This window comes from Lissotriton vulgaris, chromosome 4_1, assembly GCF_964263255.1.
Source record: "Lissotriton vulgaris chromosome 4_1, aLisVul1.2, whole genome shotgun sequence".
Classification (NCBI taxonomy): Eukaryota; Metazoa; Chordata; class Amphibia; order Caudata; family Salamandridae; genus Lissotriton; species Lissotriton vulgaris.
This window is the reverse complement of record NC_141691.1, coordinates 159,413,634-159,431,892: the sequence shown is the minus strand read 5'-3', so window position 1 is coordinate 159,431,892 and position 18,259 is coordinate 159,413,634. Positions and strand designations below refer to the sequence as shown.

The 18,259-nt window shown below is 47.6% G+C and overlaps 1 protein-coding gene across 1 annotated transcript in view; it reads right to left on the bottom strand.

Annotated features, from left to right (window-relative positions):
- CAPN6 (calpain 6) overlaps window positions 1-18,259 on the bottom strand; it is a 521,958-nt gene that overhangs the window by 142,236 nt on the left and 361,463 nt on the right. Inside the window, exon 6 of the mRNA XM_086918437.1 lies at window positions 1,797-1,972. Coding sequence (XP_086774563.1) covers window positions 1,797-1,972 — 176 coding nt within the window. The remainder of the gene's footprint in view (window positions 1-1,796; window positions 1,973-18,259) is intronic.

The following is an 18,259-nucleotide window of genomic DNA, read 5'->3' as shown; positions in this document are numbered from 1 at the left end:
TTACTTTTAAGGTAAGTTAAAGGTGTTGCATTTGAATATGATACAAAACTATACATGTTTTGCTTTTTGAAACAAAATAACATTTAAATTTCAGGTCTGCATTTTTAATGTTTAACTTCCTCTATATACTTCGGATTCCTTTTATGCAAATTACAAAAATCTATACACGCGTTATTATTTAAACCATAAAATTCCATATTCCCTAATGCAAAGCAAGAATAGTTTACTGTATGCATTTACCACGACTAGTACATGGCTTTTTCGGTTGTAGTGGACCCTTCATTAGCAACAGCAGCACCTCTTGTTCTACTGTGACGGAGGCTCAACTTCCACCCGGCTTGCAATATGACTGGTTTGCATACTTTCAACAGCATTAGTTACTTACACTAGTACAAGTGCAACATCACCACTATAGTGACACATTTCCGCCTGAAAAATCTAGAGTATAGGGTTAAAGTGGATTGTGCAAGGTGATTTATAGAGCGATTCAACACATCAATATGTGCAAAATAATTATGATATGTACGACTTTATGTCACGTTTTCCTGTTGTAACTGACCACTTAAATTATTCATTTGCCTATGTCATAGAATCCACTTTTTATTTAGCAGAAGTTATGTGTTGGTTTGTTTTAAGTTATGTAAATAAAGATTGATATCTTCTTAAGATGCTTGCAATAGAGTACTATATCTCCCATAACTCACTACTAGGATACACATAAAATATTTTTTAAACACGAATAAAAGTTTTATGTTAGGTAAGGCGTTTCAAGGCATAGCAATATTACAAAGTTAACACCCACATTGCAATGAGTATGTGTTATTAAAACTGAAAATGTATGTTTGAGATGTTCCTGTAGCCTGCAAAAGTATCTATGTTGCTAAAGCCAGACACACATTCTGGCTCTAGGGTAGACTCTATGAGTTCCTCCAAATGGTTTGTTGGGAGGCTGAGTTGGAGGGCCTCCTCCTGTAGCCTAGGTCTCATGTACGCGTGTTGCCACCTTCTCTTTTTTTGTTGATCGGAGATCACACCATCTTTGTATGATGTGATCTAATGATTTCTGTGTCACCTCCAGACAGATAATCCACTCCTCTATGATCAGCCATTTTTTTTCTAAGTCAGCCACATAGAGTGATGTTTTCCCAAACAAGGCATCATGATGAGCTACGCATTCTTCTGTTAAAATTTCTACTTATTTTTCCAATAATTGTCATTTTCTTTTTCTCTCACCAAACCTCCTATCCTTTCCTAGGTTCTTGCGAGAAATATGTGTATTTCCAAGCGTCGATTCAAAATGGACTGAAGTGGCAATCACCAGTATGTTCTTGTGTGTACTTATAAGCCTGTGGTACACAACTTCCTGTTTGTAAGATCATCATTCACTGCCCAAAAGCAACTTTTGGTATTTGCTACTCGATTCGCTATTACCAAATCTCTACTTGCGATTCTATAAATAGTGAATAGGAATCATATCGAATCATTAAAGGTATAACATAATTGTACATACAAAATAGTGCTTACTAAATTTGCAATTCAGTAAGCATTGCAATTCATGAATCAGTGTTCTTTAGCTTCATACATCTGGCCCTTAGTATATAATTTTCATCTGTTGCAAATTTAATAACAAAAGGGCAATGGGATTATAGCCAAAATATTGATTTTGGTGTCTAAACTCAAGAGATACAAATTTACAAAATATGATCAGGTATTAGATACATTCTTTCAAAGTTTTAGGAATTCAATTCATGAGCAAAATCCATTGTAGAACAAGTACATAATCAATTGTCCCTTACTTATCACTCCAGGGCCCGCTCCACTCCTTATTGCCCCAGGGGTTTCTCAATCTAATCATGAAGATTTTTTCAGATTTAGAACATAGGAGCGTTTGTCCAAGAGTCACCTTCCGCACTGCAGTCACAGAATATGCGTGGCCTTTGACCAACCCAAACTCAGTTTGAGTTTCGTGTCCCTTGATTGAAGAAAGTTACAAAATGTAAAAAAAAGAGAGGAAAACAAAACAAGAGGGCGTTAGGCAACAACACCAAACTACACTGGAATACAGTCAGCCTGGAAGAGACATTTGTTCAAATAAATTGAGACATTATAGAGTAATAACCCTGTCTTGTTCTGGATGCGGATAGGGATACATACATGATAGTAGGAGAAACTGATATCTTCTATCAAACTGTAAGTGACAGTTATCACACCCTGGAAGTGACGTCAATTTTGTGGACGGGACTTCTGGGCCCCTGGTGGCCTACCTCGGATGTGATGTCACATCTGTGTAACAGTACTGTGTGTGTCATGTGACCTGTGGGGTGGCTACGTGGCATGTGACATCCCCTTAGTCAGCCGACCGTTCACATGACGGTAGTGACGTCACAAGTGAATCCTGACCGAGAAGACCACACGGCCCTGGTTGTGCCATCGTTTTAGTCAGCTGCCTGACCACGTGGGCTTAAAAGGGTGCAGCAACCACAGGCTGTAATGCAACCCTCGCAATTGTAAAATGCCATAGGCGTACATCCTATTTGGTTTTATAGCAGTCCTATATGAGCAAGATTGGAATAATGTCGGTATAGGCACGTGTAGGTAGAAACCCAGCCTTGAGGCCAAGTGCAACATACAGCACTGCAACACTAATAGGGTCCTGACAGGGTACATCGCAGCACCCTTCATTACAACCCTCCTGAGCAGGCCCATGTTCTGCTCACGGTACACCTTGTTATTATGCAGGGTCTCCATAGGTGAGGGTTTTTCCAGGCAGGAACAGCATGGTGCCTGATAGTTGTGTAATATATCCACACTTGGGGTGCCTCAGCTTGCTTGGGGTTGAGAGAGAAAGAGAGGGAGACAGAAAAAGAGAGAGCGCCTGCGGTTGCTACAACCCCTTGGGGCTACGTGACCAGGCAGCTGACTAAAGCGATGCCACAACCAGGGTCACATGGTCTTCTGGGTCAGGGTTCACTCGTGACATGATCACGTCACGTGACCGGTCGGCTGAGGGAATGTCACACTGCATGTGAACACCCCACAGGTTACGGGACTAAGGTTTGTGGAACGTATCTGTTCCTCCTACTCATGTTGTACTTTCTCCATAAAACCAGAGAGTGCACAATTTACATGTATATTTTTAAAAGTCAGATTTTTACACCTTTGTAGCACCACCCAGACTACCATGAGTATTATTACAGCATCACACTAGACAACATGTATAAATAAGAATAGCATAAGTTTGCATTTTCGCATTTTACAATTTTGTATCCACAGAGAAGTATTTCTCGCTTTGCAGAAACATTTTCCCCTATTAGCCCTTCAAATAAAAGGCTTTTCCATCCTCTCATCGTAAAAACTCAATTCGACTTTGTGTGTGTTCTTATGAGTATGTACAGCACCTGTTTTACACACAGGCATATCCCTATCTTCCCCTTTACCTCGCTGATGCTTAAGGAAAAATTCCTCAAAATAGAAATTGGTCAATGAATTGTGACACAATCTTTTGCAAACCTAGTTTTAAAAAGATCTGTCAAAATTGTCCAGAAGTACAGGTGTGACAGACGCACTACTTTTAAATGTTCCTTCGGTACCACAAAGCTTGGTAATGTAACTGTGTTCAACCATAAATACAATTTGTTCTCTACATATAGATTAGGCATCTGATTCACAACCCTTTATGTGCATCCAAGTTGAACAAAGAAACACAAAGCACATCATTTAGCAATCTCAGAATAAAGAATGGTGGAACTTAACCCTCACTAATATTATTTGCTCACCATGAAATTCCATATTCATGTGCAATGCAATTTACTACTTGGGAAGTGTTTCTGGGTTGATCAACCAGCTAAAGGTGGTGAACACAAATATACCCTTAAAAGTGTGTCAGGTAATATCCTACTCAAAATACACTCACAGCTTCACTGCAGCCAACAGCCTTTCACCAGCTCTCATTTCCACACAAGATCAAGATATATCTCTCAGAAACTGAATTTAGAACTAGTGTTCAAACAATGATCCTCTTTCAAATCTTCCTACTGCAAAAACATCCATCCCATGGCTGACCACCAGACTAATCAACGCAATAAGAAAGTACAACCTGATCGCTGTCATGATTCAAGAAGTCTACTCATTCTTGGATCCTGCCTAACCCTTTTTTGCACCATTTCGAAGTTAGTCATATCTGTACTCCACTTGCCCCTGTTGCCCTGATGCATCTCATGTTGCATCATCTTGAAGTCATTTACATCTATATTCTACTCGCTCATTACCCCGATACATACTTATTTATGCCATGTTGAAATTAGTTACATCTGAACTGTGCTCACTTCTGTTACCCTCATACATCTCTGCTCCATCATCTTAAAGTCTGTTCGAGCAAGCATGTCAAGTTACCTGGCACAGTCAAGAGACGGTATGACCAGCATAGCAAATGCACCCTTAACAGTACCGGCCTTGAGAGCTAGAAGTGCAACGCAGTCACCAGAATACAAGCCTTCCTTTGCTATGCACCGAGGATATGGAACAGCCTCTGAAGATCCTTCCTCTTCTCCACAAAGGAACTCTAAACCCAAAGACTCAAATTGTTGTGTGTACAAATGTAAAACTGCTACATGTCAATTTTGTTGAAATAGTTACAGATGTGAGTAGTACTTAGAATCCTCCACTGTTGCAGATTCCCAGGAATATAGCAGGATTTCTTTGTGCATTTTAAAAAGTATGACATGTGCATTAAATTTAGGCATTTGAACGCTGTAGTAAATGTCTGTTTTTTTATGTTTTGGAGATTGGGTGAAAGGTGCTCAGTTATAAGGCATTTAGGGTACTGACCACAACTTTTGGCAGTGGCCAATGGTTGCCCTTTGTTTCCCAAGAATTTTATTGGGTGTTTGTGCTGGGCACTTTTTTTTAGAGAAGCCTTCTACGCTATTCACTCACCAAACTCCAAACATTGTTTATTTATTGAATAGATCTGGTCTAAAATATGTATAGTGTAAAGACAAAAATATGTTTAATTGTATAAGAAGGGTACAGCCATTGAGATAGATGTAGGTGTCCCAACAGAGTCCCCCCCTCAAAAAAAACACATGAAACATATTATACAAACATATAAGAGCCTTGGCCCATAGCCTTAAACTATTGTTCATTTACATTTTCATTAACATTTAGTTATCCACCACCCCAGCATACAGCATTGGGCAATGGATCAATCCACTTTATCCATTGTCTCCAGGGCTGGACTGGAACCAAAAGTAGCCCTGTCAAAAATGTTCAATCCAGCCACAGTCACCTCTTCCCCACTCTATTTTCTCCCTCTCTGATCTCTCCCCATTCTCTTGTTTTTCCTGGCAAGTTGTAACAACATACAACCGTTTTTCCTCCTCTCCCCCTCTTTGATTGCGTTCCTCTTATGCCTTTTGCAATAAAGTAACATAGGCCCTAGAAGCCATGCCCAACAAAAACATGGCCTCCATATGACATAAAAGGCCAGGCCAGCTCTGATTGGCTTTCTCCACTTTGAGTGACTGTGCAAAGCTTTTGCACATTGTTTATAGTTGTTTTCTCTTCAATGGCAAAGCTGGTTCAAAATGCACGTTTTATTTAATTTGTATCTTTAAATAAGTGCTATTTCTTTTCTCTTCATTTAATGTTTTAGCTTTTAACTGCTTTTTAAAATCGCTGTTATATAGTACATATGTGACACCGTAACATTATAGTTGCCTGCAATTTGAATGGTTGGTTAGGCCTTCATTTCAAAGCATGGCACAACTGAAAGGCAAGTTATTTAAAACGAGTAAAACATCCTCCTCGGTGAATGCTTTTTAATTTTCAAACTGTTTTTGTGGAAGCTACGTTATGGCTACAGCTTGCTTGGCATATGCTTGCAATAGAAAAAAAAATAAAAAAAATAACCATTGCATCAGTTTACCTGGAATAGGCCTATTGGCTTTGACAATGCTTCTTTAAATTTGGTTGAACTACCAGTAAAAGATTAGTGAAATTCAACTTGTATTATCATTTGCATTGATCAAATACCTAGAAAGTATTCAAAAGCAGAACACTTCAACAATCTTCACCGCCACACCTCTAAATCGAGAAGCAGCCTGGCACAGCAGGCCCCCTCAGATGGAATGTTGGCACTGCCCCAGGGCACTTCAGCTTACACTGCTGAAAACAAATCGTGCCACCGATTACAGAAGAAAAGTTATCCACGGACATTCACCAGGAACCTAACAACAGAACCAAGTTTTGCCCTCCCATTGCTCTTTTTTCCGAACTCCAAATGTTTCAATATTTCCTCAATATTTCCTTGCATTCGAAATAAAGGGTGTGTTTATTAGCATGCCATTTAAAAGAGTTTCGGAGGAGATTACACGAAAAATAAAGGCAAACTTTAACTCATTTGAAAATATATGACAATAATGTGAAGTATGGTTTCAAGCTGCAGTTCACTTGCACAAGTTTGGAGGTGCCTGCTCGGTGAGCGCTTGCTGCTGGGATCTGTGTTAGACCTGCAAGTAACCAGTTCAAACCCTTCATCCTTCTGAGGTCAACTCACTCACGCCTAGAAACCCTCCACAATTCTGGGCCCACATACACAACACCAACTTCAAACACCGCCTGACGTTACATCAACCCACCAGGGAACTCTGCTCCGCCTCCCTGGCCCTGGCCCACACCCCTGCATCCGCTGGAACCACTGTGGAGGTCGCTCCTTCTCCTACCTCGCTGCCAAGTGCTAACACGACCTCCCCCTCCACCTGCCCAACTGGCCTTCACATGAAGAATTCAGGAAGAAGCTCGAAACAGGGCCGGACTGGGCACCAAAACCGGCCCTGGCAAGGTGCTCGGCCACCCCCCCCCCCCCCCCCCCCCTCCCGAAGGGGGGGATCCGGGGATGCGGCTGACCTCGTTGCCAGGTATTTGTTACAGGGCCGATTTTGCAGCTATGCTGCAATTACGGCCCTGTAACAAAAATGCCCCCCAGGGGCCCCAAACGGCACCCACCCATGCGGCGCACCGGGGGATTGCCCGGTGCTCGCAGCGGCCAGTCTGGGCCTGGCTCGAGACATGGCTCTACGACCAATGACGTTAGGACCTAGCGCCCGGAGACCCCGCCGGAGTGACAAGCTGCTCTACACAAGAACCCTGTGATTGATTGACTGATATGAAAACCAGTACCAGTTTATACCTAAACATATTCTCTCACTTGAGGAATCTATCTGCCCTGTTGAAATAGTGTGTTGAATAGGCTGCCTACTACTGCATGCCCAATCTGCAAAGGAGAGATTTCTCAAACAAGGGTCCAATTGACAAAAGCTTGTGCTTACAGATGCAAACAATTTAGTTAAAATTGTAAATATCAAATTGTGATTCAAGTCAAGTTAAGAATAACGTTATTTCGCTTCCATGAACCATAAAAGTTTGACAAATAAAAATATTACAGTTTAAGAAATTTGTAAGACCTTTCTAAAACATCACCAGAAATAGAATAAGAAAGAAATAATTCATAAAATTCAGTGGTTTAAAATTTCAATACATTAAGTTGAAATGTTTAGGACAACATAGTATTACACAGATCTTAACCCCTTAAGCGTTGCCGTCGGCCAATGGCCGACGGCAGCGCTACCTCCCCAGTGCTGCCGTCGGCCTTTGGCCGACGGCATTCCACCCGCGATCAAAAACGGCCGCACCGCGGCGGGAATTACCGCCGCGGTAAACGGGTTAAAGAAAGAAAACTTCCAGCAGTGTAATGAGACGATGAGTAATTCCAACCATCTTATTCAGTCTCTAAAGCTTGTAACGCTTTCTGATAGCCATGGGAACTTTAATATAATTGGATACCGTAGTGCAAATAACAGGAGTGGCCAAAGTATGCAGAAATTTAAAACAAACAATATATGTACTGGGGTGATTTCCCTTAAAAAATGGCGCTAAAAAAATGTGCACCTCTTTGTGTAGTGGGCAGAATAAGATAAAGTGTATAGTGCCCTGGTTTGCCGAATTCTCACAATGGCAAGGCATGAGCTTATCGGCCCACTCTATTTGACGCGGGAATACCACTAGAAAGTGCATAAACGAAATCTGGTTAAATGAAATCTGATCTGTACATTTTTTAGTAAAGGTTAGATCAAACTGCTGTGGGCCGGCAGGCTCGAGTTGCGTTTAGCGCATAATGGCCCTAGACTCTAGAGGGATGTGCCTCTTTGATAATGGCTTTTGCATTTGTGGGGATACTTTCAGGGTTGCCATGAAAGTGTCCTAGTCCTATCTCGAAGAATTTGTCTCTTGTGAATCGGAGCCATGGGATCGTTAAGGCGTTGTCAAGATTAATATAGTCTTTAATTACTTCCCTTGAGAACATTAATTTGTCATCCAGCCAAATTTTTGCCCATAAGAGCAGAGGGCGCTACCTATGCGGTCCTCTATGAACTCTAAGCCCAGTTCTTGATGACAAAAGAGTGTAGAGGCGCTATTCAGGGTCATCAATAACCTTTTTATAAATGTATTTTCCAAGACTTGTAGTTGGCAGCTTTTGTAGTGACCCCATACCCCTGCCCCATAAGTTGCCAAACATTTAGCCTTGTAAAAGGTAATCAGCTCTCTCACAGGCGTGTGTCCTAGTTTGCATTGAAAGCAAAATAGCCCCTCCACGGCCCTACTTGTGTGTTGCACCCTTGCTGTTATAAGTGGTTCCCAATTCATCTGGTTATTGAATGGGTTCCCTAAGTAAGTGAAGTTGTTCAGCTTATCAATTCTTTTGCCCCTTGCAGCAAAATTTCTGTTTTTTGTCGAATTGCGGCCACACACCATTGTGTACGATTTAATAAAATTGACTTTTTAGTCAAGCAACAACATAAAATTGGGTAAAGCATTAAGCGATTTTTGGAGGCTATTTACTGTCATTGCCATTAACACTATGTCATCCACATATGATTGTAGTGGGTCAAGGTTACCACCAATTTGAGGAAAATCAATCTCCTTATCTAATGAACTCTAGACTGTTTGTGTAGATTAAAAAGAGAAAGGGGGCTAAAATGCACCCTTGTCGAACTCCTTCTGTGGAGATAATCGGCTTGGTCTTTTCCCCTTGGGTGCTGTATCGTATAAAACTGTTGTGTTAGAGTGTAACCTGCGTAGGAGGCAAATTGTGATTCATAGATTTGGATTTGGTTAAATTTTCTGAACAGTGCTATTACAGGTACCACTCAGAAAACCTGCCACTATGCCACCATTGACCACCGTAAATTCAGGGTTAGAGGAGCAAATGTTAGTATTCCCGCATAGACCATAGATAGAGCTTGAGAGGAGAGGAAGGATCCCACAAAGTCCTAAGTTACAAACTTATACCACAAAAAAGCGAAAGTGAAAAATCTTTCGGGTGGAAACATATCCCCAAGAACAAACAAAAATATATCACCGAAAAAAATAGAAATTGTGTTTTTTTAAGATTAACTGAAAAGTAATAGATTGACGGATTTAATAAAAGGCGTACCTAAATAAATTTGTAATTTTCTTGGATATGAGCACCTGCTTTTTTAGGTTGAACTTAGACAGCACTTGTGCTGTCGGGCAATCTGTTGTATGTATTTTGTGGGGTCTGACTCCTCCCACTACTTTGGATATGATTTTGTCTGTGTCATTAAAAAATGGTAGCCTGCAAATGGCTAATAGTTGGTGCATGTCCCACCTTTTCTCTCAAGTTAACTCCCATGGAGTATTGCTGTGGGAATGAGCAGTGGTACACACGCTGCTTGCATGCCTGGTTTTCTAATATAACTCACTCATCTGACATCAGCGCAGCATCAGCACTGACGTCAGGAGAGTCAGTGTGATTTTGCCCAATGAGTCAACAAGGAGAGACTCACAAGCTCCCGCTGCTGCTCAGCACTTGGATTTATTAATATTCGCCTTCTTGGCCCCAGGTGAACAATAATGTGACTGAACCCTGTTTCCGTGGAGCACGCATCACACTGAAGAACCTCTTTCCAGGCCCCTGTACGGGGTATGACTGGCAGTGCCATTTCAGGGAATTAATGCAGATAAAAAAAGAGTGCTGACCCTCCCTGCACTCCTGCCCCCCTTCCTTTGTACTGTGTATTCCTATAGAGCACGGGTCTTCAAACTGTGGGGCGTGACCCCCAGGGGGGCCGTGGAGTGATGCCAAGGGGGTCGCGCCTTCACAGTCACACTTCTGCTGAGGCCCAAGGGCTTCAGCCCTCCCCCTCCCTCATTGTGTGTCTCAGTCTGGCTGCTGCTGCAGTGAAACTCGAGCTGTTGGGGGCTCGGCTGGGCAGTGTCTGGAGTCATCTCCTGCACGCTGAGTTTTTCACAGGTCTTTAAAGACCATTTGCATATTTACATGTCTTTGTAAACTTGTTACAGAGGCTTAGTGTTTTTTCCTGGTTCCAGTACCCCCTGGGCCCCCACTCTGCCTGTTCCTTACATTTGTATTTTACAATTTATTGTTGTACTGGGAGAATGCATTTAATGAAAAGGAATATAAAGTAGGGTTGCCAAAAGAAAAATGCCTGCCTATTTTGTTTAAAGAGCCTGGAAAGACCTCCTCTTGACACTAAATAGACTTTTAAATTCAAAAGTATGTATGCATTTCTTATGTGACTTTTCTGTCTTTTTTCTCTTCATCAGTCATGGATCATTGAGGCAGCCCTAGAACACAATTAAAAGTGCTTTCTATTTATATTTGCTGTTCTAAGTATGCACAGATAAATGCTGAAAATACAGCTTTAGGTGACTGCTTATTTTTGTACCGACTGGGCCATCAAAATAATCTGCTGGCAACCCTAACCATAGGACTGTAAGTTTGTTGCAGGATAAGCACATTATTTATTTCCTCCACCCTCGATCACTGATTAATGCCGCAATAGTTTAACTTAGATCTTAAACCCTACGCCGCTGTCAATAACATGATGAGTTACTTCAAGTGTCTGGAATGCGCCCTGCATTCAGACAACTCGCTCCTCATTCTCGACCTTAACTTTCATGCTCACCCTGCACTCACACTGATCACCATGCACTCACACCATTCACCCACTCACCCTGCACTCACAGTGATCACTCTGCACTCACAATGCACTTGCGCTGGTCACCCTATACCTCACCCTGCAGTCACACAAGTACACTACTCATCCTGCACTCATGTGACACTTCACTCACCTGTCCCCCTCACTGCTCAATATGCAACTTACTCAAACAAGCCCATCAGTAATCATACATTAATTTTTTTTTTTTTTTATTAAATTTTACTTTATTACAACTCCAGGTCACATACACAGCCAACATCGCCTACAACCCGGAGGCCGGCGGCATCAGGATCGGGAAAGGGGAGAAAAAACACACCTATCAAACCCCCGCGGAAAAGCAAATGACACAGCCGTAACATCCAACAGCCCAAGGGCCTGGCGGCAAGAGCGCAGGCGCAGAACCAGTGTGTAGAGGTAGCAGAACACATCCGCCACCACTGGGGAGCCACATTTCGTAAGCAGGATGCAAGCACCGCAATGCAAACAATGTCAGACCCTGGCGTAAGAAGGCGTGTCAGAGTAGGAGGATCGACATAGCCATCCGGGAGGGACTGTGAAGAAACCCAGACCCAGTTCAGAACAAACCCACCCTCCCCCAAAGAAGAACCAGCCAGACTACCTAAACCCGTGCCCACCACCCACCCCCCACCCTACACCACTACCAGTAACCCTCCAGCAAGGCTGAGGGGGAATGAACAATCACCCGCGAAGGCGAGATGACGCTCCAAGAGGGGGATAGTGGTTACCGCCAATCAGCGCAGCCGACACAGGTCACATCCACCTCAAACACCCCAAACGCCAGAATAGAACCAACATTCTGACACAACGTGGAGGTTATCAACCAACACACTCTTCCAGCACAGCCGCTACAGCCCCATCTTCCTGTAGTACATCAAGCTCCACACTCTCTGGGTCCGATTCATCACTCTCCCTCGCATTCTGGAAAGCCCGAAACATACCCCAGAAGTTTTTGGGTCTACTCGTAGGTGGTAGGAGTTCACTATACACCTCCGATTGCGTGCAACAGTAAAGCAGGTCTGTTTCCCATCTTTTTTTTGTAGGGACCGGCCCCCGCATCCAGCATAATGCTAACAGGCGTTTCGCCATGAGCAGTGCCATGTCCGCGAGTCGTCGCAGAGCCACAGGGAGGGGTTTTGAAAAACCAAGTAAGGCGAGCGCCGGGTTGGGCAAGAGCACCTCACCAAGGATGGTACTGAGCTCCGCAAAGACTTCTACCCAGTATTTGTGTATTGCAGGACAAGTCCAGGCCATATGGAAAAAGTCCGCTGTGTGAAAGCGGCAACGCTCACACTCCGCTGAGTCTCGAAGGCCATACCTGTGCAACCTCTCAGGAGTGTAGTAGACTCGTTGCAAGAATTTAAAATGCACCAGTCGGTGCCTGCCGTTGAGAGAGATCTTCCTAGTGTTAGTGGCACAGTACCTCCACATGTCGTCCGAGATAGGAGATTGGAGGTCAATCTGCCAGGCCAAGCGGGCCTTGGAGGGGGAGCACTGCCGCTGACCATCGCCCAGCGTCCTAAGAGCCGTTATCAATTTGCGCGCTGAGGGGGTTTTGACGACATAGGTGAGTTCCGGCACTACCGGCGGTTCGGCGAGGCCCGGGCCCAAAACGGCCAGAGCCGCTCTGCGGACCCTGTGATATTGGAAGCGATGCAGCATCGTCGCCCTGGGGCAAGACTGAAGGACGTGACGCAGCGTTCTCAGAGTGCCCTCTGAAAAGAGGTCCCCCATGGTAACAATGCCAAGGTCACGTAGCGCTGTCTGGACCCCCTTCTCCCGTAAAGGAGTCAACCAGGCCGCCCATTCTATCCGGAGCAAAGGCGAATATAGCAGGGGGCACTCGCGGGGGCCGATCAGAGCATGCCAAGCATGATTCGTGGCAGCTATGGAGTCCAGGTTGCCGACCCGTCTATCGGGCGGATAGCACACCGTCGCCGGGAGTGGGACAGGGTCTGCAAAGAGCCGCTCCAACTTCACATGAGGTATGTCCGGGTCCCCATGAATCCACGTGTGAAGGTGGGCACCCTGTGCGAGTCTGTAGTATCGCTCCAGATCTGGCGCCCCCAGGCCTCCCTGTTCGTAAGGGAGGGTGAGTGTTTTCCACTGCACCCGCGGCTGCTTGCCTCCCCACGCTAGGCGGACAAGTGTCTGCGTAAGTTGTCGGAAAAAGGTTTTGGAAAGGACTATTGGTATATTCACGAATAGAAAAAGGAACCTGGGGAGCACCACCATCTTCATGAGTGCAATCCTGCCCATGAGTGAAAGTGGGAGCCTAGACCACACCTCGACGTCATCCGTCAGCCTGGAGTAGGCCACTCCGTAATTCTCGCGAATCAAAACCTCCGGATCTGTATGGATGTGTATCCCCAAGTAGCGAATGGAGTCCGTGGTCCATTGCAAGGGGTACTCCGAGTCAAAGGGGAGCGTCACCGGAGTCAGGGGCAGTGCTACTGATTTGGACCAGTTGACGCGGAGGCCCGATAGAGCCCCAAACCTCACCACCTCTCGCAGCACCGCAGAGAGGTTGGTCTCCGGTTCTCGGACATATAGTAGAGTGTCATCCGCGTATGTGGAGATACCAATTTGGTACGTCGGGAAGTTGATCCCCTCAAACCGGTGGTACTCTCGCATAGCGCAGGCGAGAGGCTCGGCTACCATGGCATACAGTAGCGGGGAGAGGGGACAACCTTGGCGCGTGCCCCTCCCAATTTCGATGGGAGCAGTGACCAGGTTACCCATCCTCAATCTCGCCGTGGGTTTGTAGTAAAGGGCTCCCAGCATTTGCAGGAACGGCTCCCCGAGGCCGAATTTACGGAGGACCTTCAGCATGAACGGCCACTCGACCGAATCGAAGGCTTTCTCCATATCCAAGAATATGGCCACAGCCTTGCTTTCGTGCCTGACATGCTGGATCGTGCCCAGGACTGTGCGGAGATTGTACGTGAGATTGCGGGAGGGAACAAATCCAGCCTGCTCTGGGGCGACCAGATCCGGGACCAGCAGCGAAAGGCGAGTCGCAAGAATTTTAGCATACAGCTTCGCGTCCACATTGATCAGGGAAAGCGGCCGGTAAGAGCCACATTGGTCAAGGGGTTTGCCAGGTTTAGGGATGGTGATGAGCAGCGCCTCTCTCATGGATTTCGACATGCTGCCCTGCTGGCAAATATCATCGAACAAGAGCATCAGATATGGGACCAGTTGCGCCTTGAAGGTTTTATAGAATGATACCGTGAGACCGTCCGCACCAGGAGCGCTGCCGGATTTCATGCATTCCAGCGCCTCCGTTATCTCCTCCTTCTGGATGGGGGCCATGAGAAACTCCCTCTGCCAGTCAGCCAGGAAAGGCATCTGCAGGTGGCCTAAATAGTCGTCGATTTCCTCTTCGAGGTGTGCGTCCCTCGAGGAGTAAAGGGCAGTGTAGTAGGCTTGGAATTCCGCTAAGATATCTTGCTCCTCAGTAACCACCGCCCCAGCAGCTGTCACCAACTTCTCGATAACCAATGGGGGCCTACTGTTGCGCATAAGTTTAGCTAGGAGGGCACCAGGCCGCTCCCGTTCCCCATACGCCCGCGCCGTCGCGTATTTGCCCATATGTTGAATTTCCCTGTCCGCCTCCTCCTGAAATTCATCTAGCAAGGTTTTGCGCTCGGCTGCAGCAGCCGTGTCCCCCGAGTCCGCCGCCCGACCCTCCAAGTTCGCTAGCTGCGTTTCTAGCAGTTGTAGGCGCCGTCTGATGGCTTTGAGCACCCCTGAGTGCTTTGCCATAGTCATCCCCCTGATGTAAACCTTAAATGCGTCCCAGAGAACCTGAACGCTGTCCACTGAGCCCACATTGGTCGCGAAATAGGTCTCTATGTCGTCCGCAAGTTCCCCTCTGAAGACCTCATCTAGGAGGGAGTATGGGGGGAACCTCCACGTGAAGGGGGGGATCCTCTTGGGAGGAGCAACAAGCAACAGTAGCAAGGGTGAGTGGTCAGAGAGCGTGCGCGGGAGGACCGAGCAACCCTTAACCAAGGCGAGTAAACTGTGGGAAGCAAGCCAGTAATCAATGCGTGTGTGGATGTTGTGGTAGGCCGAGTAGTGAGTGAACCCACCCCGCCCCGAGTGTTTATGCCTCCACACATCAACCAAATCAAGTTTCACACATTCAGACAAAAGGAGGGACGCGGAGGGCACAGGGGACCTAGGGGGACCCGCAGATCTGTCAAGGGCCGGGTTCAGTACCAGATTAAAATCCCCTCCCCACAGCATTCTAGAACCCACAAACTGCCTGCAGCTGTCCGCAAGCGAAGAGTAAAACTCTGGGGAGTCATAGTTGGGGCCATACACATTCACCAGCAGGAGATCATGATCTGTTCCAACACAACGCGTAATCACAAACCTCCCCTCCGGGTCACCAGCCACTCGGGACAGCGTCAGTCGGGACTTGGGATTGGCCCATGTGAGCACCCCCCTGGCATGCGTTGTGAACCCCGCGGAGACACAAGCGGGGCCAAGACCCCTCACCTGTAACATAGGGCTGGAAGGCGGCAAATGTGTCTCCTGTAACAAGGCAAGGTCAATGTGATGGCGGTGCAAATAGGCCAGGACCTTCCTGAGTTTGCGGTAGTCGTTGAGCCCCCTCACGTTCCAGGATAGCAGTCGCAAAGAGCTCGGAGAGCCCTCCGCACTCAGAGAGTCAATATTAGACATAGCAGGTTAGAAAGTAGAAGATCGCAGAGCAGGCAGCGTGGCAGACACAGTGTGGTAGTCAGCAAAAACAAACCCCCCACCCGGCAAACCCCGAACCCCAAACAGCATGTCAGCAACAATGCACAAACAGTCAAGGAAACCCCCCCCCCCCCGCCCACAGCCGACCAACCCCAACCCGGTCAGACAGGAATCATCACCACTCAACATCCCCCCGTGTTCAACTATCAATTGTATAGAACCCCAAATAGCTCCCGAGGGAGCCAGAAGCCAAAAGCGCAGAGGCAGAGGGATCTAGCCAGCAAACCGCTCAGCCGGGAAACAGAACAAGTAACCTCTCGCATGCCCCCATCCCGCCCCCCGCCAAAAAGTAATGAGCCCTGCCAGCTCTAGTCTTTACAGTTCCTCAATACCAGTCTCTCATGTAGAGGGGCCTACCCCGACCTCCCCCGGCAAGTAGAGCAGCCCCCCACCCAATCCACGGTGTCACCCAACCAGATCAGGAGTAAACAAGTAGGTCTCACCCAAAAAGACAGTTCACGGTGGGTCCACACCGGCCGTGTGTAAGTCTTTGCGCTGTCCAGTGCCAACAGTTCAGCAGCTTCCCTCATGTGATGGGCTACTCCTGGTCACTCAAGTGGGAGGAGGCGCCTGGGTCCTCCCGCCTACTCCCCTGATTGTTGCGGTTGTCCCTTTCCCATTCCTTCAAGGATTTCTTAAGATCCGCTGGGTCAGTGAAGAAATGTGAGTGACCTTGCCTGTTGATGCGAAGTCTCGCAGGATACAGCATGGCGTAGTCAAGCCCCAGGTCCTTCAGCTGTTTCTTGTAGGGGGCGAAGCGCTTCCTCTCCTCTTGCACTCTCGCCGTGAAGTCCGGGAATAGGGAGATGGCCATGCCTTCGAACTGCAATTTCCCCTTCTCTCTGGCCAGCCGCAGCGCCAAGTCCCTGTCCCGATAATTAAGCAACTTTGCTACGATCGGGCGCGGCGGGAGGCCAGGTTGTGGTTTCGGCCCCAGAGTGCGGTGGGCCCGTTCAACAATAAACATAGGGGAGAATGCATCTTCCCCCAGCAGGGCCCGCAGGAGTTTCTCCACAAACAGCTCCATTTTACCGGTGCTAGTGGATTCCGCTACGCCCGTAATGCGTGGGTTGGAGCGCCTCGAGCGTGCCTCCAAATCTTCTGTCTTATCTTGAATAACCTGGAGCAGCCGATTAAACTGTTTGCGGTCCTTATCCCACTCCGTTTGAGCCTCTTCCGCCTCTGTGAGCCGTCTCTCTGCCATGTCCAACCGCTCCGCGTGTTTGTCTACCCTCTCGGACATGCGGTCCATCCGGTATGTCAGTGCATCGATTTTGGTGCTAATCTCCGTCATGCTGACTTGAAGACCTTTTTCCATCGTCCCAAGCATGTCCCGTATCTCAGAGCATAGGGAGGACTCAGACGTCGCAGGGCGCGGTGGGGAGGTTTGTGTTGTCCCCTCGGCTCCTTTCGCTTTCCTCTGGTCGAATGTCAGCTTCGGCTGTGACCTGTCGCCTTTCACCATGGTGGCTCTGGTGGACACGTGGTCAGCAGGGTCAGACGCGTGGAAACCACCACTCAGGATTCCTGATTAGGGTCAGCAGTGGGCGCAGGGTCGTGGGACTCCCTCGATTAGGGCGATGTGTCGTGGGGCCGGCGCCCAAGATGGCTACTCCCCGCCCCAGAAGTCCAATTCAAGCGTTCCGCAGAACGTGGCGTCGGGCAACACCCTGTACTGTCCGGTCGCCCAGACGGTGAGCAAAGTGTCTCAGTGCTTGGGATCCGGGCGCCCGCCGCAACTCCGAACTCCCTCCTCCTTGTGGCGCCAGGTGCCGGGGGTCGGCGGACGGTGCCCCACGCTGTCAATGTAGTGCCTCTCCTCGGGGCCTCCCCACAGGCGACAATGGCTCCGTGCGCCTCCTGGCCGCCCTCTCCGCACGTCGCCACCAGACAGGGGGATGCCCTCTCCACAGCGCCTCAATGCCGGGCGCAAGCGCTTACCGCCGTCCAGGAGACTCCGTGGGTGTCCGGGTCCGCCGCGAGCACGCACGCCGCACGTACTGCGACGCAACCCGGGTTGCAGGCCAGGCTAGGTCGGGGATCGCGGCCTGGGTCCTCGTCGCTCCGGGTGCTGCGGTACAAAGTCGCACCGCGTCCGGTCTCCGCCGAACCAAGGGGCCGCCGTCTCACCGAGGGGTCGCCCAATAGTTCCCCACAGGTTTCAATGCCGGCAGGGTCGGTCAAGGATCAATTTGCCGAAGTTTGGCGGGTTATCGGTAGGGAGCTCCGCGCTCGTGCGTCTTACATGGACGCCGGCTAGCTCCGCCCCCCAATCATACATTAATTCGTCCTATTCTGAACTTGCAATTGCACCCAAATTCATAAATTCATACGCCACCTCACTCCCCCTGCACACTCCTCTTACCCTACTCTCGCACTGTTGTATCGCTCACCGTGCACTCACATGGGCACTCTTGTCACACACA